Below are 27,048 nucleotides of genomic sequence, written 5' to 3' on the forward strand. Positions count from 1 at the left end.
GGCCAGGGGCTTAAGGGCTGCTTACTGCTAATAGTTCTAAGTAGCAAGCATTCCCTCAGCCCTAGTCTGGGCACACGCCAGGAAGAAAGCCACTAGATGCGCTCTCCTAGTGGATAACTAGCCTGGGGTTCCAAGAAGGGAAGAGACGGGCAGAGTGAGAGCCTCCAGAGACGTAGGCAACAACAGTAGCGGAACTTCGAGGGAGAGTGGATGGAAAAATCGAAAAAAAATCCTTGTCATTATTTTTAAATGTCCGAATTGACCAGATTGGAATCTTTGAGAGTCTAGACACTAGGGAGTTCTCATGGGTGGGCCAGTTACTATATCATATGGAGGGAGAGTAGATATGACCCAGCACAAGAGGACCAGAGGGCAGTCAGTGCTAAGGGTAAAACCTTAGCCCTGGGAGATTGAGTTTTTCATCAGTTTGCAAGTTTTCACTTTAATACTCTACTGTTTCCATCATTTCAGATGACTGGGGATGATAAGGACAATGTAATTTGGGGGATAAAGGAAGAACTCATTTTATTTCTTGAATGACTTTACTGGGGAAATGGATTCCTTAGTCATGTGAAAGAAGCGGTAGAATTCCACATGTGGGGAATACTTGTTCTAACAAAAGCTTAATGACATTAGTGGCAATGATCCTTTTATATAAGGGAAAGCTTCAAGCCAGTGAGAAAAACATAAATAAACTAGTAAGAACATATTTATAACCGTGAGATTTGGGTGCAGAATAAAATCAAATTGGCAGTTAAGGAAAGGTCCTAAACATCTGTATATTAACAATATTCCATCAGTGAGCAATGTGAATTTCCCATAATTGAAATGATGATTGATAACCTTGTATTGTTCTTATCTAATATAAGGCAAAGCAGCACTGGGGCTTTGATAAAGAGCAATATCTCATGTGCACTGAGGACACTGAAAACCTGCTAGAAATTCTATGGAATTTCTAAAATATTTATATTAAGGACATTTTACCCATTATAGACTAATTTAGGGAAGTTTCTGCATTTTTTTTTATTTGACAATGCTTCCAATGCAATTTATACAATATTAAATAAGACTAATTAATTTTTGCACCTTTCTTGTTACAAGGTGAAAGAACTAATCCTTTGAGATTTTCCAGAAGGTCCCTGGCAAATCCCAAAGCCAGTTTTAGGTATAAAATATATTTAAGGTTTGATTGTGGGGAGGCAAATGTTAAGAGTTGTCAGGAGTTCTTGAACATTTGATTGAATAGCATTATGGGTTAGTGAGAAATACTACTTGGTTAGCTAGTGAATCAGAGTTATAAAAATTTTAAAGTAAACATATGAGATAACATGATTGTAAAGAATCTTCCCTTCCTTTAAAATTGAAAAGACTTTTAAAAAATAACTAAGGACATAATAAAGTGGACATACAGATAGGTCATTAGAGTATTTTGATAAGACATAAAATCTTTGCCTCTTAGGCAGATTACTCAGAAGAAAAACAGACCATTTATAACTTTTTATTAGGGACAGACTAATGATCAAGATTTTTTTTTTTTTTTTGAGACGGAGTCTTGCTCTGTTGCCCAGGCTGGAGTGCAGTGGCGCGATCACCATGTTGGCCAGGCTGGTCTCGAACTCCTGACCTCAGTGAACTGCCCACCTCAGCCTCCTAAAGTGCCAGGATGACAGGCGTGGGCCACTGCACCTAGCCTAAGAAAATTTTGTTATGTTAACAGAGAAACCAACATTTTAATTTTATACAATTATAATATTTGATATTAGTTCTTTTTTGAAAATCTTATAAATACACTGAATAAATACTAGTTTTAACCATGACAAATAAAATTCCTTTTCTGTGAACGTTTTCTAATTTTAAAGATATTTGTTTACATTTTGTCTCACACATTTTTAAATTATTTGTCATTTTAATTCGGGACAAAGCTATTCTCTTTTTCCTTAGGAAAAGCATATTTGCATACCTTGCGTGCAAAGTTGTTTCCCTTTGCCATTTTTGCCATTATTACTTTTAGTAGTTTCATTTATATATATATATATATATATACTTATTTACTTATTATAATTTTAACCATTAATAACTTGTCTTTTACAGAGAAAACAGGAGGTAGGTAATTTTGAAATATCATATACCAGCATTTTGTAGCAGACTAGTAAAGCTTATGAATATACATCTCATAACTTTTTATAGTTATATACTTTTTATAGTACCATTTTGCATTGTGGACAAATGAACACATTTAACAGATCCAAATATAGTCACACTGTACCATAAAAAAAGAAGCAAAAAGTATATAAACTCAAAATTAGGTCTAGTGACTATTTTATCTTCTTTATAAATGATATTTAATGAATTTAGTTAACTTAATTCAGCATAAGTCTAAGGTTTTAAGTTACCAAAAAGATTTTAGAAACTGCCTTTAAGCTTACATCTTATAAAACATAATTACTGTTGAAATAAAGTTTGCCAGAATAATGACTCAGTTTGGTTAAAAGCAAATTTAAATTTTTATAATCTTAAACATGTAGTAGATATAATACTAGCTTATTCAACATGTAAACCTGTTTAAGAGGAATATACCCAAGTAGAGTAAAAATGTATGCTTGTATTCTGTTGTATTATATGTAATGCTGATAACTCAGACACATAGGTGTCTAGTAAACTAACAATATTAAACTAGTTTTGTTTGCCAAAAGTTTACGTAAATTCTGTGAACTTGAATTTTAAAAGTATTTGGGTTAGTTTTTATAAGAATACTTTTGTTGTTTACATTGAAAGTATTAGAAGTTGTTTCCTTAATTTATGAGAGCTTTATAATTATTTAATTTATATAAGTACTTATTTATCTCTAAGTCAATTAAAATAGAGGATAAGGGATTTTGTAAATTAATTTGGTAATGCCATCTGGAGGTACTGAAATATTACACATATACAACATACATGTATACTAAACGTACAGACAGACACAAATAGAGATCTAATGGCGAGCCCTCAATGGGGGCAGGGGGCCTGAAGCTCTACTGGCTATAGGTAGTTGAGAGGCCTGAGTGGGAAGGGGAAAGCCTGGTGAAGAATAGGTAGGGGTATGTAGGAGGTAGAGGCGTTGAAGGGGACAGATGAAAAGATTCAGGGAGCTGAAGGGAAGGTCCAAGGTGGTGAAAAGAAGGGAAGAGAGATGCGGTAGGAAGATGGGAAGGGAGAATCTTAGATGAGCAGGTTTGGGGAGACCCCAGGTTCCCTAATAAGGTCACTGAAGTTCCAAATTACCCTTCGTGATTACCTTTTTTTGCCAGTTTTGGAAATACTGGACAGAATGAGTGCCACAGGGGCAGAGCATGTAGTCAGCAAGGGAGGAGGAGGAGGAGGAGGAGGAGGAGGAAGGGCACCCAGTAGATTGAGAGTTACCTGTGGGAAGAGGTAGATCAAATAGAGAAAGGAGCCAGGCTGAACAGTCTCATTAGAAAGTTCTGCACGCAGTCATCATCTGGGAGCCAAAGTTTCTCTTCAGTCCTCATTGAAGAGCTGAAGGGCTTTCCTTGTGCAATCTCTAGACAAGGTGTCAAGGGAAACAATGAGGCCTCAGAAAAGAGCCAGGAATTTGGAGTAAATCTCCACTCAAAAGGAACCAAGAAAACTTCTATCCAGGACGATTCTGGCTAAAATTGAAAAGAACCAGGAAGAGTCCTGCTCAACAGAGTCAGGGGTTAAATCCCCACTCAAAAAGAGCTAGGAAGACTTCTGTCTGCGAAGATTCTTGCTCAAACAGAAAATAACTGGGAAGAGCTCATTTAACAGAATCAAAGTAACTGAATCACAGAACCATAAAAAGTGTCCAATAAAAGCAAATACCGTCTCCGGGCAGGGTGCAATGGCTCACACCTGTAATCCCAGCACTTAAGAAGCTGAGGGAGGAAGATCACTTGAGCCCAAGAGTTCGAGACCAGCCTGGGTAACATAGCGAGACTCCTATATCTGTAACAATTTTAAAAATTAGCCAGGCGTGGTGCTGTGTGCCTATAGTCCCGGCTACCTGGGGGGCTGAAGTGGTGGAGGATTGCTTGAGTTCAGGAGTTTGAGGCTGCAGTGAACTATTATTGCACCACTGCACTCCAGCTTGGGTGACAGAGTGAGACCCTGTCTCAAAAACAAAAAACAAATATGGATTTAGATAAAGAGAGACTTTTATTTTATTTTATTATTTTTGAGACAGAGCCTTCCTCTGTCACCTAGGCTGGAGTGTAGGTGCCATCTCAGCTCACTGCAAGCACCACCTCCCGGGCTCAAGCAATTCTCCTGCCTCAGCCTCCTGAGTAGCTGGAATTACAGGCGTGCGCCGCCATGCCCAGCTAATTTTTGAATTTTTAATAGAGATGGGGTTTCGCCATGTCGGCCAGGCTGGTCTTGAACTCCTGACCCCAAGTGATTCACCTGCCTTGGCCTCCCAAAGTGCTGGGATTACAGGTGTGAGCCACCATGCCTGGCCAATACTTTATTTAAAAAGACCATTGCAATAGGGACGATGCTGCAACCTCAGGACTTGCAAACATCATAAAATCATACAAAAACATCACAAAATAATACAAAAAAAGCCTTTTTTTTTTTTTTTTGGTAGGGAGTAGTAAGTAGAGCTAGCAGCTCAGCTACTTTCAAGGGCCAGTGGGCAAGCAAAGGGGAACCTGTTTGGCATGACCAGAAATGTGTTTCCCTGTGGTCAGCCGATTCTCAGGATAAGCTACTAAGTGGGGCATGTCCTGCATTTCAGCACTTACTTAACCAGGAGCAAGCAAAGTTCAGGCCCTGTGGGGAGGAGAGAAGCCTGCCTAACATTCTGTCAAGGCAAAGGAGAGGGTAGAAAGCAGACAGCTGTGAACACTTGATCATCCTCCAGGCAATAATCCATTCTGGGTTTCTGGCTTAAGACTCTTGAGAAGCAAGGGGAAACATAGCTGGTAGGAGCAGCAGGCTCACCTATACGTAGTTCCATGAGGTAGCCTTAGGGACTTCTGCCGCCTTCCAAAACTCAGCACGTCCCAAACCATCTTTACCAACACAGCTTCTCACCAAAAACAACCAAATAAAACAAATTAACTAATGTACTAATTTTGCATCTCCCCCTGTGTTGCTCATCTCAAAAAACTGTTATCACCTCATTGACTCAGGCTCTCAACCAGGGAGGTAGAAGAAATGTTTGGGGGCATGTTAAATGTAACACCTATGAGACATGTAAGAGGTGAGGTGCAGGACGCAGGTACATGGTGATAAAAGAAAAACCTCAGCCGAATTAAATTTAAAGCAGTTTCATTGAGCAATGAACTATTTGTGAATCGGGCAGCCCCCAGAATCACCGCAGATTCACAGAGACTCCAGCGCAGCTACATGGTGGAAGATTTATAGATTTAAAAAAAGGTAGGGGGGAAATGACGTACAGAAATTGGAAGTGAGGTACAGAACGGCTGGATTGGTTACAGGTTAGGCGTATGCCTTATTTGAACAGTTTGAACACTCACCAGTGTATGAATGGTTGAAGTATGGCCGCTGGGATTGGCCAAGACAATTAGCTATTGTTACAGATACACACTCCTAAGTTAGGTTTTCAATTTTGTCTGCCTGTAGGTTACAGTTTATCCACAAAGACTCAAATATAGAACTATGGAGTCCTTCTCAGGCCGTATTTAATTTGCTTTAACAATTCCCCCTTTTTGGTCATTTTCTCAACTTTGAGAGATTGACAAAAACCTTAGTTATTGATATCACTATTACCATTGTAAATGTACTTATATGGTCTTGAAACGCACTGGGAAACAGGAGGACAGTGGGTTTTGTAAGGAGAGAATAAGGACTGAGTAGAAGGTACCTCTTTATGCTAGAATGTTCTGTTTACAGGACAAAAACAAAACCTGGTCTGTTTTAAGAACTATTTGTTTCCTTAAAGTCTTAGTTTGATTATGTTACATTTAGCATGAGCGACTCCATTTTGTTTGGTTTGGTCTGTTGGGGCCTAGTGCATGAGCTCAGTCCAAAACAATGGCTTGCTATAATTTTGTTTAAAAAATTCCCCCTGGCCGGGCGTGGTGGCTCATGCCTATAATCCCAGCACTTAGGGAGGCTGAGGCGGGCGGATCATGAGGTCAGGAGATCAAGACCATCATGGCCAACATGGTGAAACCCCGTCTCTACTAAAAATACAAAAATTAGCCGGGCGTAGTGGCACGCGCCTGTAATCCCAGCTACTCGGGAGGCTGAGGCAAGAGAATCACTTGAACCTGGGAGTCAGAGGTTGCAGTGAGCCAAGATCACGCCCCTGCACTCCAGCCTGGTGACAGAGTGAGACTCCATCTAAAAAACAAACAAACAAACAAAAATTTCCCCTTATTGGCCAGGTTCTCACTTAGGTGAGAGTGTGACCAAAACTTAGGGCCTTAGCACCACTTTTAGTTACCATCATTTTAGGTTTTCCAGTCTCAGCATGTCATTCATAGGTTATGATGTCCTCATAATCACACATTTCTTTCAGTTTTGTTATTCCAGTTGAAGAGAGACCATTTGACATTTCAGAGATGGCTGCATGCAAACATTTAAAACCTTTGAGAGAATACAGTGCACTGGGGAGACTATTGTGACTATCGGTATGATAATACCCAGAGTTTGGAGTATGCTGTTTACCCGAGATCTCCATAAAACAAACCACCTAAATCAAATAAAATAAAGAACGAGCTAGATGAAGAGTCTACTCGCTTCACTAAGTGATCTTTTCATTAATCCCCTATGACTGAATTTTTATAATCTGCACTTGATATACATATTAGAATTTTAGAAACCCCATATAATTTTGGAATATATATTAATATCATTCACTAAAAATATAACCTGAAGATTAAACATTATTTTTATTGGCCAAGCGCGGTGGCTTATGCCTGTAACCCCAGCACTTTGGGAGGCTGAGGCGGGCGGATCACCTGAGGTCAGGAGTTCGAGAGCAGCCTGGCCAACATGATGAAACCCTGTCTCCACTAAAAATACAAAAATTAGCCAGGCATAGTGGCATGCACCTGTAATCCCAGCTACTCGGGAGGCTAAGACTGGAGAATCGCCTGAACCCAGGAGGTGGAGGTTGCAGTGAGCGGAGATCATGCCATTGCACTCCAGCCTGGGCAACGAGGGCGAAACTCAGTCTCAAAACAAAACAAAACAAAACAGTATTTTTATTTTGATAATGCGTGCCATGATTTTTATACCAAATAAGCCAAATGTCACTGTTCCATTAATGCATTATTGATGTCAAGCCTAATTCTTAAATAAAACCTTATAGACAAATGTATTCAATCTTAATCAGTTTGAACATAAGGTAAGAATTTTATAAACCTTTTATAACCCTTTACAATTTTTGTTAAAGAGCAGATTAGTGCTCTAAGAAAACCTGTTGTGCTTTTATTTCCGTGTTCAAGTTATGGAAAAACCGAATAATACCCTTTTAAATTTAGTCACTATTTTCATACATATAATTTTTTACAAGGTTAATTTTTTTTTTTTTTTTTTTTTTTTTTGAGACAGAGCCTTGCTCTGTCACCTAGGCTGGAGTGCAGTGGCATGATCTCGGCTCACTGCAACCTCTGTCTCCCCAGTTCAAGCAGTTCTCCTGCCTCAGCCTCTGGAGCAGCTGGGACTACAGGCGTGTGCCACCATACCTGGCTATTTTTTTTTTTTGTATGTTAGTAGAGAGGGGGTTTCATCATGTTGGCCAGGCTGGTCTCGAACTCCTGACCTCAGGTGATCCACCTGCCTCAGCCTCCCAAAGTGCTGGGATTACAGGCATGAGCCACTGCGCCTGTCCTACAAGGTTAATTTTTATAAACCTTCCACAATTTGTTTAAACCTTTAGCTTTATTTAATTTAAAACAATCCTTTAACCCTTTAATCTAGGCAGAACAAATCCACATTCCCATACCTTCTTATAATCTTTTATCAAAAACACATTTCACTTTTCTTGCCAGCCTTGCAGGTAAAACTGTTTCTTCAGTAGTCTCAATTACATGTTACAGTGTTAACTTTTAGGGACTTTTCCTTTTGGTAAAACCCTTCGTAATTTCAGAATTTTAATTATGTACTAAGTGTGGAGCCTAGGACCCAGACAGAAATGCAGATAAGCTCTGACCCTTTCCAGCTTCTCACTCCATGTGTCTCAGGCCTTTCCTAACTGTAAAGCAGACAAGTTGTACAGTTAAGAGTTACAGTGGCATTTTATGAAGCATTTAGGAGTCCTAAACATCTTTAAATTATACAACATTTTTTGCATAAATTCCGTTTCATAAATTCTTTCACAACTTATACAGACTAAGACATTCTTGGACTTTCTGACTTGCCCTAAACAACCCTCTTTTTAAACAACCAGTCATTTTACTTTAGGACAAGAATTTACCATACAAGATCCTTTCTTATATAAAGTTTCTTTTCTTTATAAGCTTCTTTGCATAACTAGGGAGCATGGCTAATTCCACATGTCCCCAGGCCTTATCTAGAATCTAATGCTCCAAAATAAATTGGGCAATTTTCAAAAGTCAAAGCAGTTTATGACCTTAAAGCATTTAGCAAACCTAATATCTGACCTGCATAATTTAAAACAAATATTTTTATTTTGCCAATAATTTTAAAGCTGTTTTTATTTCCCAAAGATTACTAAAGTTACATGAAGTAAAAGGCACTAGAGTTTTTATTTTTCTTTTAAAATATTTGATTTAAATGCTTATTTTTGTTTAAACCAATTAATTAGAGCTCCTTTGTATAACTATTACACACAACACATATATAACTACACAGACAGAAGATTACTACAGTAGTTGTAAGATTTTTCATTTGCCAGTTTTTAAGTTTCTTAATTGGCTTTAGGATGGAGTCCTTGGAAGAACAGGGCCAGGAAAGGGTCATCAGTGCCTCCTGTTCTTCTGAGGAGTCCAGGCTGTTAGAGCTTGTATATCTGCTCTTAATTAAGCTGACTTTTAACCATAGCACTCTTTATAAATTCATTTTAAAATTTTTTATTACCCAACTTTAGCCAGGCAACATGGCCAATATTTCTGGCTTTTGAACTTTACTAAATGTAACTCCCAGGTGCTCAAAGGAAAATTTAAGACAGTCCATGGAGGAGAAGGGAATAGACAAGGTCATGCAGATATTAAACCAGAAAGGACTTATTTCCTAAGCCAGGAATCGAACCCAGACTGCCACTGTGAAAGGGCAAAACCTTAACTACTGAGCCCAGAAGGAGTCTAGAGTAGTTAATTTTGAGCTTGCAAAGGCTTTTAACTACTCAAGATAATTTTTAGAACTAACTATGATATGAACCCTAAAATTCCTGTTCCCTGGAAGGTAGAGACAAGGAGAAAGTACTGCCACATGCTTACAAGGTCAAGCTCCCAAGGACATAAAACAGGATGGCGACCTTGTCCAGTTTTTTGTTTGTTTCAGGGACCTGCAGCAAAGTTTGTCACTGACCAGCTTGCTGGGCCATCTTGAGCAGCAAGCTTATGGGGGCCCAAGCCCATGTTTTATCCTAAGGTACCCCTCGACACAGAAAAACGACTTTATAGCGCAAAATATACCAGATTGACTACAGCTTAAGACTAGCCTCAGAATTCCTTTTTGCATTAATTAAAATTTTACAGAGGAGATAAACAGTGATTTTACAATCAGTTTGCACAGAGAGAGAGAAGCCTGAAATCTGACTGGTAAGAAATATTTACCCTTTTGCTGGCATGCCAGGCTTCTGGGCTCCCTTTCCCTGAGTGGCCCTGGTGATCTGGTTCTCTGCACCATTGCCCTGGGAGCCAAGCCACAACACAAAGGAATTTTTTTTTAAATGCACTTCAGTGTGGTGTTGTTCATTTGGAACATTCCACCATAAGTTATCTTTTGTAAGATGTCACCATTTCTGTAAGAATTTGCTGCCTCCCGGGCGTAATATGTAAGCCAGAAGGAACTCAGTTTTCCAGAAATTAAGGATCCCATTTTTACCTAAAATATTGGCTTTACTCTCAAGTTCTCTTCATTAACTTAGCCAATGATTTTTCCGACCAAGGCATGCAAGAAAAATGAAAGTAAGGAGTAGAACACAAAAATCTCTGTGAATTTTTAAAAGCCAAATTGTATAACCCTTGCAATATTACTGTTTACTACCAGTTCCTTTCTGATCCAGTCAGATGTGAGCGACCTCTAACTGGATCCAAGCCAGTTAATTCCCAGATCAAATCCATTCCTGGACCCAGCCCAGTTTCTGTCACAACTTCCAAACCCAGTTTGGATCAGAAATGTGCTCAAAGAAACTCGGAGAGTTTGCTGAAAACACAAATCCATGGAGCTCTGAAATCTGAGAGGGAGCTTACCCACTATCCCCAGCCACTGTAAGAGATCAGTGGACACAAGTGGGTCCTGCAGGTACCTTGCGTGTTCACTCAGCACTCTTGGGGGGGGGGGGGGACGTTGCTAGAAGCTCCACTTTGGATCCTGCTTCTGACACCATTTGATAAAAGAAAAACTTCAGCTGAATTACATTTAAAGGACTTTAATTGAGCAATGAGTGATTTGAGAATCGGGCAGCCCCCAGAATCACAGCAGATTCACAGAGCCTCCAGCACAGCCATGTGGTAGAAGATATATAAACAAAAAAAGGGAAACGACGTACAGAAGTTGGAAGTGAGGTACAGAAGAGCTGGATTGGTTACAGCTTGGCGTATGCCTTATTTGAACAGTTTGAACACTCAGCAGTGTATGAATGCTTGAAGTATGGCCGCTGGGATTGGCCAAGACTTAGCTATTGTTACAGGTGCATACTACTAAATTAGGTTTTCAATTTTATCTCCCTATTAAGCTAGGTTACTGTTCATCCACAGGGACTCAAAATATAGAAGTACGGAGTCCTTCTCAGGTCATATTTAGTTTGCTTTAACAATGGACAAATGGGACTGGAACTTTGGGGTGAGGTCTGGACTGAAAATAGGTATTTGAGAGTCTTCTGTATATCAGTGCAACTGAAGCCAGGGGGATGGGTAATATTGTTGTGGGGGCGTGCATAAAGTGAGAAGAGAAGACATACAGGAGGAGCACCCCATATTAAGAAGTAAGATAGAACAGGAGGAGCTTGTGAAAGAGATGAGTGAGCAGTGGCCAGTGAGGTAGGAAACCAACCAGTGTGCTGCTGTGGAAGAAAAACGTAAAAGGGAGAGTCACCAACTGTGTCAGTTAACTGGACTTAGCTGCAAGAATGTCTAGAGTAGTGTGATCTGCACAGTGATCCTGGATTAAAGCATCCTAATCCCCCCCCCCCCACCAATTTGTTACCACCTTAGACAAGTATAGAAATTGAGAATATTTATACTTTTGTAGCACTTTGACATTGCTAGGACATGTAAGCTTGTGATCAGTAGACTTTCTGGTTGAACAGGGTAGCGACCAGTTCAGGTGTTGTGGTGAGTCCCATGGTGTGGGGGGCTGCACCTTAAGACCGCATGTCAGTCCCAGACAGATAGGAAAGGGAGGTCATTCAGTGCAGATAGTCTGAGAAGCAATTAATAGGTTCCATGGAATGTTGATGGTAAGAAAGGAAGGAAAAGGTGACAAGAGTGAGTGTAGGCAGCTCTTTCTAAGGAGTTTGGCTGCTGGAAGGGGAAGAGAAGCAGCTGGAGTTAGGTGGGAGGAACTAAGTTTAGAGACGCTAAAAGTGTAGCAGGGGTCACGTGATCAGGTTGAGCTGCAGCAGGAACAACGAAGTTCCATTTTGACTACTATTCGTTGCAATTGGACCCTTACGTCAACTTTTTCATCTGTAAAAAAAAGGGATGGCCAGGCATGGTGGCTCACGCCTGTAATCCTAGCACTTTGAGAGGCCGAGGCAGGCGGATTGCCTGAACCAGCCTGGCCAACAAGGTGAAGCCCCGTCTCTACTAAAATACAAAGAATTAGCCGCGCGTAGCAGCGGGCGCCTGTAGTCCCAGAATCTCCGGAACCCGGGAGGCGGAGGTTGCAGTGAGCCGAGATCACACCACTGCACTCCAGCCTGGGCGACAGACTGAAACTCCGTCTCAAAAAAAAAAAAGGGGGGGGGGGATGAAAATGCTATTGCTTTCCAGGAATAGCTATGACTACTTCCAATAAAAAAGACCAGAAGGTTCCACATGTGAAAACTGCGCTGTCACAATAAGTGGATGGGTACACGCACGCGCGCTGAGATCGTGCGTGCACAGGGCGGGGTGCGGCCAGCGTGAGTACGCCTGCGCGTGCCGCCATTTCCTGCAGCCGCAGACTCGGCCCGCGGTGCCTGCCGGGAAATGAGGCGCTCAACAAAGAAAATGGTGGTTTTGGGCGAGATCGACCGTGGAGAGGCTTTTTCTGCAGCAGTCCCGGTTTCTGCCGCCAGATGGCGCTCGAGGATCACAAATGGGCCTAGGGTTCTCATCATGGCTCCGCCTGATAAATTTTGGATTCTCCTGGCCCTTCCCCCCTTTGTGGGGTCAACAGCGGATTTGGGAATCTGGCGACCAACACGTGCCCACTCCCCTACTCTTGCCCCTACCGAGCCCTCCAGGGTAACTTGGGGGAGAAGCTCCTCCCTAGCTTGCCGGGTTTTTGATGAGCCTGGCCAGCGCACAGGTCTTGAGCACCGTGGTCAGGGAAGAAGGCTGAATGGCTTAGGTCTTCCTAGAGAGGCCGGAGGCGGGAAAGAACTGGAGAAAGGAGAGATGGCAGTGGGAGGACAGGGACAAGAATACCAGTGTGTTTCCAGCCAGAAGACTATGTCTTTTAATACCTCATTGAAGTCGTCAGGTGACTTTGCCCTTGTCAGAAAGGAGCAGCACTGCTGGGGTCCTACTGAGGAGGAGACTACCTGCTCCTTGTGGTGGCGGTTGTGCCTCCTTCCTGTGTGCGCCACCCTCGGGGAGATGAGTCCCTCCAAGTCCACGAGACATGACAGCCAGCCTACCTGCCATGGGAGAACAAAGTCTAGTCTCAGGGCACTCACTTCATAAGGGTCTTATTCTTCCTCAGCGTGTTGGCTGATTTTGAGGGGAAGAATGTGGCCACCAAGGTCGGAGAGGCCTGGCAGGACAGGCCTGGAGCCCCAAGAGGTGGCCAAGGAGACCCAGCTGTACCCACTCAGCAACCTGCAGATACCAGCACCCCAGAACAGCAGAACAGCCCCAGCGGATCTGAGCAATTCGTCAGACGAGAGAGCTGCACCAACAGGTAAGAGCCGAACTGCACTGGGACCTTACCTGCTAGAGCCAGTGTTTTTGTCCAGGGCAGCAACCCAGGACAGACCCCTACATACTAGGCATGCCTGTTACCCTCTGCAGGTGAGTGTGGTTAGGAGCCAGAGGCAAGGAGAGAAACCAGCATCTCGGGGTAGATATTCATAGGTTTCAGCTTGGAGCCATAGCATCAAATCTGTTAGACTAAGTCTGGCACAGAAAGGATGCACAGAGAATCAGGTTGTCTGGCAGCCAGTTCGAACCTGGAAACCTGGATCAGGGGAGGGATATAGGTTGCTTTTTCCATTAATGGAGATGGAAGCTCTCTGAGCAAGGTGTGCCATGGTGTGGATGGGATTCACTGCCAGAAATAACAACTGTACCAGTTGGATGAGCTCTTCCGCTGCCATCAGCAGTGGGATGGCCATGGATTTGGGCAGTAATGTAGCTCCACAGTGCTGACTCAGGGTTGCTCATTGGTTGCAAGAAGTTGGAAGCAGTAGCCTGGGGAAACAGGGGCTCTGAATTTTCTGAGAGAGACCAAGAACCAAGGAACAACCAGGTACTAGGGAACAGACAGCACCAGACGCTTGTGCTTTTCTGTGAGCAGCTCAGGTCTCCCAAAGTGGTAGTTTCGTGGCTTCTGGCCTTTGTAGATCAGTGTGGATCCACACCAAATTATGATGTTTGTGGTAGCTGTAAGAACTTTCCCAATTTTGAAATCCTAGGTGACTTGTAGCATATTTTTTCACATTTGAAAATAAATGAGTTTTGAAAATGTTTTTACAGGCAATCTAGTATCAGATTTTATATCATCCTGAAACATTCTGTCAATTCTCATTTCCAAAAATCCATGGAAAGCTGGAGTTGTTGGACTGGAAACAGTGTGGTCTCAGGAAGGGCTTCACAGCCATTGCAACATGGGCAGGGCCTAGAGGGCAGGAGAGAATACCATGATTTGATGACATTTTACCCATTCCTGCCAGGTGAACTTCATCTCCCTCTCTATGACAGAATTTTCTGGCTCTCACATCCAGCTTTTGTCACTGGGAACCCCCCTATTGGCTCTTGCACTGGCAGTACATGTGGTAGAGGCTTGCAGTCTGAGGCAGGACTGGCTGCATTCTCAAGATGTCCTTATTTCTGGTGTTTTGTGGCTATTGTCCTGTCCACTCAACTGATTTTGACCCATTGCCTTGCTGTGACCTCTGTGCTCTCTCTGTCTGTCAGTTCCAGGTCATTCCCTTGACCAGCTTCCAGTCTTTCCTCATCTTGTCCCTGCCAATGAAGTATTCTGGCTCTGCCTTCACTCTCCTGCCATGATCCATTGCTTTCACAGGGTGGCTTCAGGAACAGAGTGAGGAGAGGGCTGTGCTAGCTTTATCTTGCCAAGGAACCCAGCAAAGAAAATTTTTGCTGACCTCTTGCATTCCTCAGCCTGGCTCTGGTCTCTCAAACCTAACACATGGGATGCATGCCAGCAGCCAGCCTCAGTTTCCCTCTGGTCCTTTTCTGTGTGAGGCCAGAGGTCCTTCCTTTATCACTGCCTGGAGCTGCAGTTGATGATGGTGAAAGAAGGTGTACGTGTCTTTTGAGAGCTCCCTTTGTTCCCCAGAGTTTTTTTTTTTTCCCAAAGTGGCCATGAGTTTGAGAATAACCAGGAGCCATGGGCCGCTGGCTGGAGATGCTGCATACTAAGAGCCTCCCGTGAGCAGCCGTGTACACAGTGAACATGATGGCTAAGGCCCCGTCCAGCCGCCCTCAAAGAGCACACAGTCCACTAAGGAATAAGCATGATCGTAATAACCGTTAGCACCTGCTGTGTGCTGAGAATGTGCACGCACTGTTCTCCATGCCTTATGTGGACTCACTCATTTAATTCTCACACCAGCTCTAGGAAGGAGGTGCTTTTATTATGGAGAAACTGAGGCAGATGGAGGTTAAGTAATTTGCCAGCAGTTTTGCAGCCAGGAAGTGGCCTAACCGAGATTAGAATCCAGACAGAGTTCAGAGCCTGTACTGTTCATCGCTGTGGCATCCATACTGCCCCTCCGTTTGTGATAAGCCCAGGAAGGAGAGAAACCAGGTGCTCTGATGGAGAGGGGTTAGGGCAGAGTGTGGTAGCAAGGATGGTTAGGGAAAGCTTTGCTATCGAGGAGGAGACAGTTCAGCTGAGACCTGAAACATGTGGAGGAGCCTGCCTTCCAAGGAACCTGGGGAGAGGCACTGTGGCCAAAGAAGATAGGGAGGAGGGCCTGAACACTGAGCCCTGTGCTTGGAGGGTGCAGGGTGGGCCCTGTAGGGTCTTGTAGGTGAGGGAGAGGAGGCTGTTGGGAGGGCTCCTATTGCTCACATTGCAGTCCTGGGGGGATGCCCAGGGGATTTTATTTTTTTAAGAGGCGGTGTTTCACTGTGTTACCCAGGTGGTTTTTGAACTCCTGGCCTCAAGTGATCTTCCTGCCTCAGCTTCCCAAGTAGCTCCAGGGAATTTCTGTTTTACCTTGCCCCTGCGGTATTCTGCTGACACGGATCACGGGATACCAGACACCTGGCAGTTGTTCAGTCAGTAGAAGGTCTTCCTTCCTTCCTCTTAGAATCAGTCCTTTTCTCACTCGTTGGCTCTGTATTTTATCCCCCACGTGTCTTTTCAGATTTTTGTGGGGCGTCCTCTCCCATCCAGTCCACCTCCTCCAGTCTCTATGGTATATTTTCTTTGTCATAGGGTGAAGCAGGAACAGGCACAGGATGATTGGGTACACTGAGGTGAGGTAGGAGGGCGGGCCTTCAGGAAGGGCTTCCCAGAGGAGGAGGTGATGTTGTCTGCAAAGGCATGTGAGAGCTTGGCAAGTCCAGGGGAACTGCAGCCTGGTCTGTATGGCTTGAGCTTGAGTGGCACGTGATATAGTTTGAGACTATGAAGCAAGAGAGCTAGGCAGATGCTAGATCATGATTGTTCTTCCCTTTCCCCACTCTTCAACTAGTTGTAATCTTAGGCATTGGATTCTCTGGCAAGGGGACAATACCCAGTAGCCTGGGCCAGATGGAGGCAGCCATATCTGGAGCATGATCTGAGCCGCACCATGTTGGAGAAAAGCCAGAATCAGCCCAGGGCAGTGTGTACCCATAGTGCTGGCCTCAGGCCATTGGAGGGTGGGCAGACTGAAGTTGGAAGGTGCAAACAAGTGGTCAGTGGTGCTGCCCAACATCGTGCTCTGAACTGCAGCAGACAGCTACAGCAGCTTTGGTAATGAGGCTCATAGCCTGGGGGCAGGCAGAGTGAGAGCCAACATGGGCTTGGCCAGAGAAAAGCCCTTTTGGGCTGCCGAGGAGGTTGGATTCCAGGCCAAGGGCCGTATCTGGCAGCTGAAGTGTGGAGGTTCAGAAAAACTTCGACGCCGGTCAGTTTCTCGCCTCTGCTGGGAATGAGGTGCATCTGACTTTCCTCCTCAATGAGGCCTAATTTCATTTGGTCCTCTGCCCCTTGGCCTTGTGTTCTCTAGAGAGTTCCCTGTAGGGTGGCAGAAGGAGCTGATCCTAGTAAGGGACCGTCCCATCCAGTGAGGAGGTGAGCTGGGCTGTGTCTTCCCCTTCTGCACCCTCCTGACTGTCACATCCCCGGGAGCCCCATGGTTCCACTCTAATTGAGTGAGTCACAGAGGCCAAGGCCCTTGGCTGCAGTCAGGAGTACTGAGTGGACACTGGAAGATTGGGGTCTTGCTACCGATTCATGATGTGACCTAGGACATGTCTCAACTCACCTCGCCTGGGTTTGCTTATCTGTAAAGTGAGAAGTTCCATTTGTTGGTCTTAGAGGAACCTTCAAGAGCAGTGGTCAAGGGTTAGGCTCAGAAAAGCCTGTTTGACCCTGGAAGGTGTCAGCTCCCAGGTTGACACACCTACCCCTCCCTTTATTTCTTTCAGGGTGAGGAGCCCCTCGAGCTGCATGGTCACCGTTACTGTCACTGCCACTTCTGAGCAGCCTCACATTTATATTCCAGCCCCCGCAAGTGAATTGGACTCCAGCTCTACCACGTAAGAAGGGCTATCTGGCAACCTGGGAGATGTTCCTCTGCCACTTCCTCCTTGGCAGTAAAGGACTTGGCTTTTGTTCCATGTTGCTTCCCATTCAGTGCCTTCCCCAATTTCTAGCAGGTCATTAGCCAAGGGGCCACACAGGACAGTGTTAGTCCCCTAATACAAACTCCCATCTACGGGCCTAGACGTTCCCACACCTCCTTTTTCCTATCTCTGTAAGAGGCTGCAGTGGTGCTTCCTAGTGCGCTAGTGGATGTGGCTCTGCCATTCATGGGTCCATGCCTGGAAAGCCAGCTCAAGTCCATGAAGGCCGGGCGTGTGAGGGCATTCCTGTGTTGCTGTAAAGGAATACCTGAGGCTGGGACATTTATAAAGGAAAGAGGTTTAATTGGCTCACAGTTTGGCAGGCTGCACAAGCGTGGCACCAACAGCTGCTTGGCTTTTGGCAAAGGCCTCAAGAAGCTTATAATCATGGTGGAAGCTGAAGTGGGAGCAGGACCATCACATGGCACGAGCAGGAACAAGAGTGAAGAAGGGGAGGGCCCGGACTTTGAAACAACCAGATCTTGTGTGAACTAACTGAATGAGAACTCACTTTTCACTAAGGGGATGGTGCTAGCTGTTCATGAGGGATCCCCCCCATGATCCCGTCACCTCCCTCCAAGCCCCACCTCCAACACTGGGAATCACATTTCAGCATGAGGTTTGTCTGTCTCTCTCACATGCCCACTGCTTCACCTGCATTCCTGGCCACCTGTCAGGGTGCAGGAAGGGATGTCACTGGAGGAAGGCTGCTCAGTGAGGTGTGTGTGTTGGGGGCGGGAGGGGGGCATATCCAAGGGGGCCTCTGCAGACATCAGGTCAGCAGGCTGGAGTGTGCAGCATGGAAATGGGGGCAAATTTGGGGCCATCCCGAGCCCAGCATGATGCAGACCTTGTTTCCAGCCCTGCAGAGGCCAGTCCAGCATGAGGCCACCTCTAGGCCTCTGGACTATAGGAGGGAGAATGGAGAGGTTAGACGTGAGGTGGAAACTGCACAGTAGCTGAGTACCTTCTGGGAGGTGCTGAGTGGTAAAGACTGACAGTGTAGGATTAAGGCTTGGAGGATATCTTGGCTGTGGGTAGAGGGGAAAGACGACGCAGCCCTAAAGTAGGGGTGGAAAGCCCACAGGACTGAAGTGTAGAAGTATAGAAGCCTGGGGAGAAGATGGGGTCACCGAGGTCTGCATGGAGGAGGACAGCACATTGTCACTGGTTGCAGGAAGCCTCTTTCTAGGGCCCTCAGTCCAAACACAGCAAGAGACGCTCATGGCCTGGGATTGTAGCCTGAGTCCACAGCAGTGCCAGTGCCTTTATCCTGGGCCTTCCCATGAGCTGTTTCACTTCCTTCAAACCAGGCTGGGTCTCCCCAGCCCTGAATCACTCCTGTGGGCCAGGCCTGGTTCCCTGGAATCTTCTGGTGTACTTCTGATTTCTTCTGTGCTCCTTCTACAGCAAAGGGATTCTCTTCGTGAAGGAGTACGTGAATGCTAGTGAAGCGTCTTCTGGGAAGCCAGTATCTGCACGCTATAGCAAGTAAGAGCGGGTCCCAAACCCTTCCATGTCGGCCTTCTCCTGCCGGCTCCCATATCCTCATCCCTGCATTTCCAGTTCCTTGTCCAGGGCTTGGCTCAGAGTAGCTTCGGGGTAATTGTCAAGTGGATGAGTGATGTAGTTGCCCTCTGATGGGATTGATGCATTTTCTACTGAACTGGGCACCTTTGGGTTCTGTCTTCCGGTGAATTCATCCTGCACACCATTTTCACTGCCATTCTGTTCAGCTTGTCTTTGTTATTTTATTTTGTAAAATGCTGAGAGCACCACTCTTGATAGAGCTGGCAGAGCCCTAGGGACCAACTAGCTCATCCTATTTCCTTTCAGATCACAGAGCTCTTCTCTTCTGCCCTCATGTTCTTTTCTGTCACGCCAGGCTGCCTCATTTGAACACACATGTGACTGCAGTTCCTGATACATGTGTGGCTTTGCTTTTTTATTTTAATTAATTAATTAATTTTAATTAATTAATTTTTTTTTGAGATGGAGTCTTGCTCTGTTGCCCAGGCTGGACTGCAGTGGCGCCTTCTCAGCTTACCCCAACCTCTGCCTCCTGGGTTCAAGCAATTCCCCTGCCTTAGCTTCCCTAGTAGCTGGGATTACAGGCGCCCACCACCATGCCCAGCTAATTTTTGTATTTTAGTAGAGATGAAGTTTCACCATGTTGGCCAGGCTGGTCTCGAATTCCTGACCGCAAGCAATCCACCTGCCTTGGCCTCCCCTTTTCATTGATCATCTCTTCATTTTCTTGCTTTGTGATGTCATGTAGAGGGGTACTTCATGTCACCTCAGTGTATTGCCACCTACCACACTGAGATGAGGTCCCTTAGAATGTTTCTTATGACATGTCATCTCACTGGAGGATTTTAGTAACAGAGAGGAGCATCCTGGCCTTATTTCAGGATTGGGCCTCTGGGGCTTCTGGACTGGCTTTCATTGGTGCTGTGGAATGATGAGTATGGCTGTGGGGGTCAAGTTTAAGCCCCAGCTCAGGCCCCCCGTTAGGATCACTTCAGACAACATGTTCAACCTCTCTGAGCTTTGCTTTCACCATCTGTAGGCCCTTAGGGTGGTTTTTCTCAACAGCTTATTGAGTTATCATTCACCCTTTAACGTGTACAGTCCCGAGGTTTTGGTACATTCACAGAGTTATGCAAACATCACTATCCAATTCTGGAACACCTTTGTCACTCCAAAAAGAAACTCCAAACCCGTCTGTACCCCCTAATTCTAACCCATAACTCAAGCACAGGTATTATACCAGAATGATCCCTTCTTTCTTCTCATTCCCAGTATCTGATTTCTGCTGAGTGGGCTCCTGGTGACTGTCACATTATATCATAGGTGGGGAGGAAAGCTCTGCTCTTTTCCCACTGGTCAGTGGGGTCCCCTTGGCATATACAACCTCAGGAATCCTAGCCACCCAGCCCCGATCATCTCCCTCATTGTGAAAGGTCTCCTTTGCCCCCCCATAGAAGGGCCCTGTGGCACCAAGTCATGGATGACGACTGGCATCGTAGTTATGTTTCAGCTTGTGGCCAAAGGTTAATTAGAAAATTAACTATGATAGTGATTTGGCTCTCATCTCTGCCCTCCTCTCCCCTATCAAACTCCCTGCAGCGTCAGCAGCATTGAGGACTCATTCGCCATGGAGAAGAAGCCTCCATGTGGTAGCACTCCATACTCTGAGAGGTATGTTGACTTTCTTAGCACAGAGCTTGCACTTCTACAGAGGAGAAACAGGGAAGGGAGAGTTCCTGCTGAGTCTGTTTGCTTTTGTCTTCTGCTTTGCAGCCTCCAATCCATTTGCAGAAAGGTGAAGGACACTACCGTAGGGTGGTGCTTCCGTTGTTGGGATATCACACTTGTGACAACTAAAGCCTTTGAATTGAGCTAAGACTAGAGGGTAGATACCAACGGTGACTGAGAAGGGAAGTGGTGGTGTCTGACAGCCCAGAGGACTCATGTTAGCAGGAGGGGCCCTTCAGATTAGAACCTAATCAATCACTTAATTAACTTGCAAATCTGACCAGAAGTAAAAATAAAATGACTACAAAAGAGAGGAGTGGGCAGAGAATGAAGAAAAATGGGCTGCTGGCATCAAGAAGCCAGAAAGGCACACAGAGGTAAGAATGCCTAGTGCTGTGGAGCCACCAAATTGAAAGCAGGGGCAGAGAACACCTTGTTCAGCAGTTTTGAAAGCTGTCATTAGATGATGGTACAGTCACTAGACAGTCTTAATGACAAAGAAATCTTATGTTAAAATTCTTGGAATGGGGAGAAGAGAGTCTCAGAGATTGAGTTCACTCAGGCTTCTGTGAAGAAAATAGAATAAGTAGCCTTCAGTCCACAGTAAGCGAATATGGCAGACCCTGGACTAAACCCCAGGGCCCTGACTACTCCCAAGTTAAGGATGTTTCCACTCTGCCATCTGGCTTCTCATTGATGGGCAGATCTAAATTCATGTGGATGACATTCAGAGACCAAAGCTACATTGGGGAGGAAAAGGAAGGAAGTAAGAGGGTTAAGATAAAGAGAATCCTACCGGGCCCCGAGGGCAAACATATAGGAGCAGGCAAGCATATGGGGCCAGGGAATCTCCTCCACTATAGCTGAAGAAGCAGGTGGTTCTGAGTAACTACAGATTACTTGGTGAAGCACATAAGCAGATGAAGTCTTAGCAGAGAAGGGCAGGTTGGTCAGAAACCTGAGAGTTAACCACCTACATAGGAGCAGATAGAATGAGGCCTCCAATTCTAGTGGAGTGACAAACCAGATACTCTAGGGACCCCCCTTTCCATTGCACAACTACTAAATCCAGAATCAGTCATTACTGATCCATTGCTAGGCTTGGAGGAAGGAAGGGGACTCTCTAGGGACAATCTCAGTCACTTGCACACATGCATATGCACAGACACACATGCACATGCACAAAGAACAGCTGTGAGCTGGTGCTGCTGGTGGTGAAAGAAGCAGGAGGAGCAGGGCTGTGCTGAGGGCAAGGGTTGCCAGCAGCACTGCTGTCCAGAGTGAACCCTGGGCCAGCAGCAGGATGGTGGGCCACACCCAAGCTGCCCGTGGCACTTCTGGGTCCTCCCACAGAGCTAACGTGGATCTAGACTGGTAATGTCCCCCCACCCCTTGGGCTCCTGTCAGAAGCAGACCCAAATCTCTGGAAGAAAGTACCCTGAATTTTGGCTTGTAGGATCAGATCAAGCAGTCACTTTCAGGAAGTCCAGTCTGAGGAAGAAAAGCAGAGGTGACTCTCAGAAACAGGCATCCTGGATCTGGAAAGATGCTCAACCCAGGAGTCAGTATCTAGAACTTCAGTGTCAGATCTGAGTAGGCTCTACAGACAGAGCATGGAGGGTGGGTCCAGGAGTATAGGCAGGGGCAGGGCTCAGTTGGCCCAGGCATGAGGAGAAGGGCCATCAAGACAGGGGGCCAGGCAGGGCACACAGTGACATGTCTCCTGTAGGAGAAGGCATTGGTCTTCCTGCTCTAGAGGGTAGCAGGCCACAGCGGATAATCTAAGCCGAAGGTCAGGGGGAGGCAAACTGTCTGGAATAAGTATCACATCAGGACACCTACAGGAGACATGTCATTGTGAGCTGGAAAAAGATGCATGACTAGTTTTTGGAAATAATGCAGAGGTCTACAGCAGGCTGAGAACTGATCTGGCCCAGGGCTGTGCTGCACACCACAGAAAACGATGGCAGCCTGGGGATCCTGACAGCAAACCTGGACCTGGCTGCACCAAACCGGAAGGTCTGGCTGTGTCACATCAGAGGTCTGTACACCAGCCTGACCACTGGGTTATTGTTCTTCATCTCACAGGACAACTGGAGGGATCTGTACTTACTGCAACCATGAGATCCGAGACTGTCCAAAGATTACCCTAGAACATCTTGGTATCTGCTGCCATGAATATTGCTTTAAGGTAAGAAAGAGGTGGAAGACAGCTTGAGCTAGGCGGTAACTCCTGATCACGTGCTGCTAAGAACGTTTTGTAGAGTGCAGGAGTCTTACGGGTTCAGAGACTGTGGAGAAGGCTTGATCTCCATATACAATTGCACATAGTCGCAGAGGCTTTGCACAACTGGGAGGTGAATGAGCTTCCAAGTCTAAGAGAGTAGATGAGTGTTGGTGGTTCTGCATGCTTAGTACTGTAGGGGAGACAAAAGAGGTCTTTTCAGGAAAGACTATTCCTGGCAGAGGGCCAGCAAGTGCAAAGGCCCTGGGGCAGAAGCCCTAGAGTGTTCTAGCTTGCATGGGAGAATGGCATGAGTGACAGGGTGGGCTAGATCATGTAGGCCTTGGCGGGCACAGAGTTTGGATTTTATTCTAAGTGCCATTGGGGTCCCCATTCTCCACAGTGTGTGGCACTTTGTAACCCCAGGTTGTTGGTTCCAATCCATTTAGGGTGTCACCTCTGGGTGCACTGAGAAAAACAACCCTCTCCTTTGCCTTGACAGAATGTTAGGCAGGCTTCTCTCCTCCCCACAGGGCCTGAACTTTGCTTGCTCCTGGTTAAGTAAGTGCTGAAATGCAGGACATGCCCCACTTAGCAGCTTATCCTGAGAATCGGCTGACCACGGGGAAACACATTTCTGGTCATGCCAAACAGGTTCCCCTTTGCTTGCCCACTGGCCCTTGAAAGTAGCTGAGCTGCTAGCTCTACTTACTACTCCCTACCAAGAAAAAAAAAAAGGCTTTTTTTGTATTATTTTGTGATGTTTTTGTATTATTTTGTGATGTTTGCAAGTCCTGAGGTCCAGGATGTGCCACGGGCTCACAGCATCTGCTCGCCCACCTTGTTCAGGCATCCCCTTCCCACTCCACTCATTCCTCTTGCTTTGCTTTGTGTGTTGACCTCCAGCTTGCTTTTTCTTTCAGTGTGGGATTTGCAGTAAACCGATGGGCGATCTCCTGGATCAGATCTTCATTCACCGTGACACCATTCACTGTGAGAAATGCTATGAGAAGCTCTTCTAGGTGGGTGCTGGCACTGCAAAGGACAAGTGGCCAAGAGACTCATTAAGGAGTAGAGATGCGCCCTGGTCTCTCCTGGAGTCTCAGCCCCAGACACAGCTATCTTTCTTGGCTCTTCCTTATATTCAGGGGGCCTTATGTCCTCATGTCCCTATGCCTTGTGATACTTTGAGATCTTAGGTAGCATGGACAAAGGCCCTCTACGAGGACACTTCCAAATCACACCTTCCATCCAGCACCTGAGCCGAGCCCTCTAGCTACCCTGGGATACTCGCTGGGCCACTGTTGTTAGCCCCGTTTTGCAACAAGGAAATAAAGATATAGAAAGAGAGGGGGTAGAATCAGGACCTCACCCCAGGTCTTTGGATTCTTGTCCAGGGCTCTCTGTTCACTGTCGCTCGCATAGCTTCAGATCAGGACTGCATAGCCATGGTGCTCAGTGAGACAAGCCTCTGGGCCACATTATGAGAACTGCCTGAAGATGTGTGTTTGCATGCTTATAGCCAGAGGAATTTATCACAGTGTCTGAGCACAGAGCAGAATATATTCCTTGAAGGCAATCGGGATCAATAGCAACCAGGCTTTCCACTAGCTCCATGCTGATGGTCTTCTCTCCAGAAGACACCTTGAGCTAGGCGGTAACTCCTGATGACTGGAGCAGTCACCCACCCTGAGGGCCTCTAGCTGATGTGTTTCCAGTCTCATGGCTACTTCTGTTTTCTTTTAGCGCCCCCCGGCCAGGCTGATCAGAAGCTGATGACTCGTGGACAAATTTGGCTGTCCCCAGTTTTGCCCCAAGTTGCTGTCTCCCCTTCTCTCACCTCCTCCCTCCCTGTTTGATTTCTTCATGCTTTTGCCCTTCTCAAGTTGAAGTTGCATACATCCAATATCGTATCTTAATGATGCTAGGATAATTGCTTGTGTGTGTAGCTTCTTATAGCTTAGTAAGCGCTTTATGTCCATGATCTCATTTCAGGCTCAACCAAAGAGGATCAAACAAGAATTCCATCTTGGCTTCCCTAAGACAGATTGGCTTTCTAATGAGTTTAAGTGGGTAGAAGTGTAGGGTTCAGTGTGTCCTGACTCCCTTGAGGCTTATGATGGGCCAAGTTGAAGACTGTTGATGATCCCTGGTGGGTAAATTGCAGACATCGAATGCTAGGGATTGGCATAGGCTAGTGTTTAGCTTGTCTATTTGCCATATCTATTTTTTTAAATTTCCATACACTTGTAAAAGTAGTTAGTTGCTTTTGATTGAGTTATATAGCAGTTTTTCATTTTGTCTTCCACTCACCTTTCACTATATTTGAGTGTTCCCTTACAGGTATGTTGGCATGTGTTGGAAAATTTACACAATTAGGTTTAAATTCAGTAGGATGTGATTTTAGGATGCTACTGATCAAAGTGATATATGTGTCTGTTGGAATCTTGATAGCTGATTAATTTGCCCTCAATTCTGCTCCCTGAACTTTACACATAAATCTTCCCAAGTGGGTTTTAGGGTGTACGGATCCCAGCAGGACTAAGGAGGTGGAAACGCAGCTAACATTTCTTGAGGCTCTACCACATAGCAGGCACTGTCACAAAGTGATGGCATTAATCCCCATAATAATCCTGTGAAGGTGATATTCTCATCCCATCTTAGACATGAGGATATTGGAACTCAGAGAGGTGGCTATTGCATTGCGCAGAACTCTACAGAGCCCATGCAGAACTCTACAGAGCCCATGCTCTTCCCGGAGCAGCACCCACAAAAGCAAGCATTGATTTTGTGATCAGTGTGTGCCAAGCACTGTGCAGAGGGTACATAGTTCCTGCCAGGTTAACACCCTCCCTTCAGGCCTCCCAAAGGCATAGGCTTGCAAAGAGCAGAAGGTGTGAAATCACACTCTTCCTCTGGGCATCTTGGATCCCTGAATTATCCCCAACCCCCATGAAGTACTTCAAGGGCCAAGCTTCCCCTTTCCCTCCCCTCCCCCCATGAAAATGCCTCCAAGCTGAGATGCTTTCAGCTGAGAACAGATTTGACTCACAGACATTACCAAAGAGGAGCTTGTGAATCCAGGAAAAGCTCCAGGGGGCTAGCTGATCTGAGCAGAGAGCTTTCAGTGACCCATTTTCCTGTCTAGACTCTGCCTCAAGCTAGTGGCAACTGCTGGGGCCCCAGGTACTTGGGACATGGAAACTCGTTGGATGGCTGGGCAGATGCAAGCCTGTTCATGCAGTCAGCCGACCCTCTGCTCAGGTTCAGCTGGACTCTGCCATCTGTGGGCCCAGCATCACTCTGTAAGTTCCTTGAAAGGAAGAACAACCTTAGAGTATTTCTGATACAAAATGAGGGCCTCTTCTCTTGATTTAATTATAAAATGTCTACGTCTTTCTCCAGTTTCTGAGCCCTATGCACATTGGCTTGTGGACTTGTTCTTCCTGCCAAATGATCAGAGAGGAACATTCCATTTATTTGTATTGGATTTCCTCTGGAGGGCATGTACCCACACCAAATACCAACTGCCCTTCCTCAACTGTAGTCCCCAGTATCAGACTTGGCACATGGTGGACACTAACACACAGGTACTCAATGAATGAGTGAAGGAAATAAAAGTCACCCCGTTGGTGAGAGGTGCTATCCCTGAGTCTCAGTGCAGGCCCAGTGGATGAAAGGCAAGGTAAAGAGGCCCAAGATAGGCTGGCTTCCCCCGTTCAAGGTATAGTCTGCCTTTAAGGGAGTTTTAGAACCAACATGCAAGATATTGAAAAAAATCTTGCAAGAGCCATTATTGACTTAGATCCAAAACAGCCTCTCTCATGTCTAAAAAGGCACAGAATTTTGCAGATCTGAGGAAGAGGGATGCATTACCTTTTTGTTTCTTTTTAATTGCTTAGTGTTTCTAATCATACTTAATCCACATTAATGTGCACAATTATAATAAATGGTAAGATATTACATGTGTCAGTGTTAAAGTTTTCTTTTGAAGTGTAGTAACTTGGTGTATTCAGCTGTGTGATTTCTTTATTCCTATTGCCTGAAGCCATTCTCTGTACAAAAGTAAACAAGTACTTAATAGCAAGCTGTAGACACTAGGCATGCACAGGAACTGTGGAATTCTAGACACATCAAATCTTAATGAAGAATATTGTATTGTGGCGGCAATGGGGGGGGGTCCATCTTCCTCATCATTACCACTGCAGACAG

At 45.4% G+C, this 27,048-nt stretch overlaps 1 protein-coding gene across 9 annotated transcripts in view; it reads left to right on the forward strand.

Moving 5' to 3' along the window:
• The window catches only part of ZNF185 (zinc finger protein 185 with LIM domain), a 61,704-nt gene extending 34,896 nt beyond the window's left edge, over nt 1-26,808 (forward strand). For all 9 annotated transcript variants that reach the window (XM_003271869.3, XM_003271868.3, XM_012499129.2 and 6 more), the window contains 7 exons: nt 13,033-13,230; nt 17,157-17,267; nt 18,765-18,845; nt 20,484-20,555; nt 22,701-22,803; nt 23,760-23,858; nt 24,583-26,808. In XM_003271869.3, coding sequence (XP_003271917.2) covers nt 13,033-13,230; nt 17,157-17,267; nt 18,765-18,845; nt 20,484-20,555; nt 22,701-22,803; nt 23,760-23,858 — 664 coding nt within the window. In that variant the 3' untranslated portion in view covers nt 24,583-26,808. The remainder of the gene's footprint in view (nt 1-13,032; nt 13,231-17,156; nt 17,268-18,764; nt 18,846-20,483; nt 20,556-22,700; nt 22,804-23,759; nt 23,859-24,582) is intronic.
• Nucleotides 26,809-27,048: the final 240 nt, after the last annotated feature.

This window comes from Nomascus leucogenys, chromosome X (assembly GCF_006542625.1).
Source record: "Nomascus leucogenys isolate Asia chromosome X, Asia_NLE_v1, whole genome shotgun sequence".
NCBI classification, from domain to species: Eukaryota; Metazoa; Chordata; class Mammalia; order Primates; family Hylobatidae; genus Nomascus; species Nomascus leucogenys.